The 1,870-nt window shown below is 38.7% G+C and overlaps 1 protein-coding gene across 1 annotated transcript; it reads left to right on the forward strand.

Annotated features, from left to right (window-relative positions):
- Positions 1–661: 661 nt before the first annotated feature.
- On the forward strand, positions 662–1,811 carry LOC104500688 (protein FAM221A-like; the record flags this gene model as incomplete). The annotated part of the gene is made up of 2 exons (XM_010144375.1): positions 662–868; positions 1,701–1,811. Coding segments are annotated over 2 exons (318 nt in total), but the record flags the coding sequence as incomplete, so codon positions are not given.
- Between the last annotated feature and the right edge of the window lie 59 nt (positions 1,812–1,870).

The following is a 1,870-nucleotide window of genomic DNA, read 5'->3' on the forward strand; positions in this document are numbered from 1 at the left end:
ACAAGGAAGTCTAGCCCAAACCGGGACACTATGTGAGCTTAAAACCCGCCTGAAAGTCAGTGTAACGGTACTCTTACATGGAGCCCATTTTTCTGTTGCCACAGATTCAGTTTACTACCAAGATAAGTTTGCTAAATTGTTATTTGTATCACACTGTGATTTGAGGTTTTCTGACCACGCAACATGGACGTGTGCTGTACACCTTTGGAGATAATACTGCCAAAGTGCTGGCAGATTGTCTTCTTCACCCAGTGACAGACTTTTTTTCATTTTTTGTCAGTGGAGCAATAAAGACAGGTATTACTACGAGCAGTGAACACAAGTTGCAACATAGGAAATCCAAACAGATACTGTGAAAGAGCAGTGCGCCTCAAGGGAAGAGCAACACTGGTCCAGGCTGCTCAGAAAGGTAGAATCTCCATCCTTGGAGGTACTCAAAACTTGACTGAATGAGACCCTGAGACTGGATGACCTCTATGATTTAATCCCCACATTCATCCTTTCTCCAATTTTATACAGCATTTTCATACAGCTGGATGTTTTTGCAGTGAAGGAATTCCAGTTTTTTACAAGATCACTTTAGGGAAACGCTGTTTGATCTGTACTGAAGTATAAATTCCGTTATCATCTCACTCATTACACTTATTTATTCGTTGTTTAGGTTCCAAGTATTCGGGCTTTCATAGTTGCTTTACCTGTGCATGTGGTCAGCCAACATATGCTCATGAAACAGTCGTGGAAAATAAACAAGAACGCTTAGCCCAAGGAAAGCCTGTGGGGCAGGATGTTCCTTATGCTGCCATGGGAGGACTGACTGGTTTTAGTTCCCTAGCAGAAGGCTACATGAGACTCGACGACAGTGGAATAGGTAAGTGCAGCTGACCTGAAATGAAACTTTAATTGTCCAACTAAACAGTTTTGAAAAGTAGTAATTCCACGTAGGTTTTCAAAGTTCGAAGGCAAACTGGATCAGTAAGAGTAGGACTTCAGAGAGATTTTTTTTCCTCAGCAGTCCTGAGGTGTAAAGAGACCACTATAACCATATTGTTCAGCTTCCTGCAGTGAACTGATAAAACCCCTCTTTATCAGCCATTTGGTGTTAGCCCAGTGGCTTCTGGTTGAACTGTAGCATATCTTTTAGAAAGAACTCTGTAACTTCTGGTTTTCTCTTAATGCTTCCACGCTGTATTTATGTTCATCTTTTAGCCTAATACTGCCCAGGTATTTCTTGGTTATGCAGTTACAGCTTTTTTTTTTTTTCCTAAACTCAAAGTTTAATAGCTGTTCAGCATAAAAAAAGGTCATTTGTAGAACTTTGTTTTTGACAGGCACGTTAGGTGGCCTTGGTACCTCTGCTGCTCTGTGATTTTGTGTCATTCAGTAATGGACACATTTTGTCCTGAAATACTGTTTTATTTATTATCACCATGTACTCGTTATTTCTTTTTTAAAGATTCCGAGCTGGTTTTCTGGATTTGCCTGAAGTTTAGAAAGTATAGCATAACCATAGTAATTAAAGAAAAAAAGCTTTTAATTTATTTTGAAGCCATTCTCTATAATGCTTTTGTTAACTCGAGTTCATGGTGTCTGCACTGAGTGTTGTGATGTGAATCTGTAGCCTTGATTTGACCCTATTGTGTATGTTCTTAATATAGCTGGTCAGGTTAATTTTTGTTTTCATTCAACTTACTTTCTGACAGGGGCTCCTTCTGCTGGACTTTTAGAATCCCCTGTTACCAGCATGGATCATCCATTCCTAAAAGCATTTCAGGGACCTTCTAGTTCTGTTCAAACCATCTCACAGATAGAAGGTATTATATTAATAGGATAATACTGTTTTATAAAAATATTTAATATTAAATTAATATAT

This window comes from Buceros rhinoceros, unplaced genomic scaffold (genome assembly GCF_000710305.1).
Source record: "Buceros rhinoceros silvestris isolate BGI_N320 unplaced genomic scaffold, ASM71030v1 C12960836, whole genome shotgun sequence".
Taxonomy (NCBI): Eukaryota; Metazoa; Chordata; class Aves; order Bucerotiformes; family Bucerotidae; genus Buceros; species Buceros rhinoceros.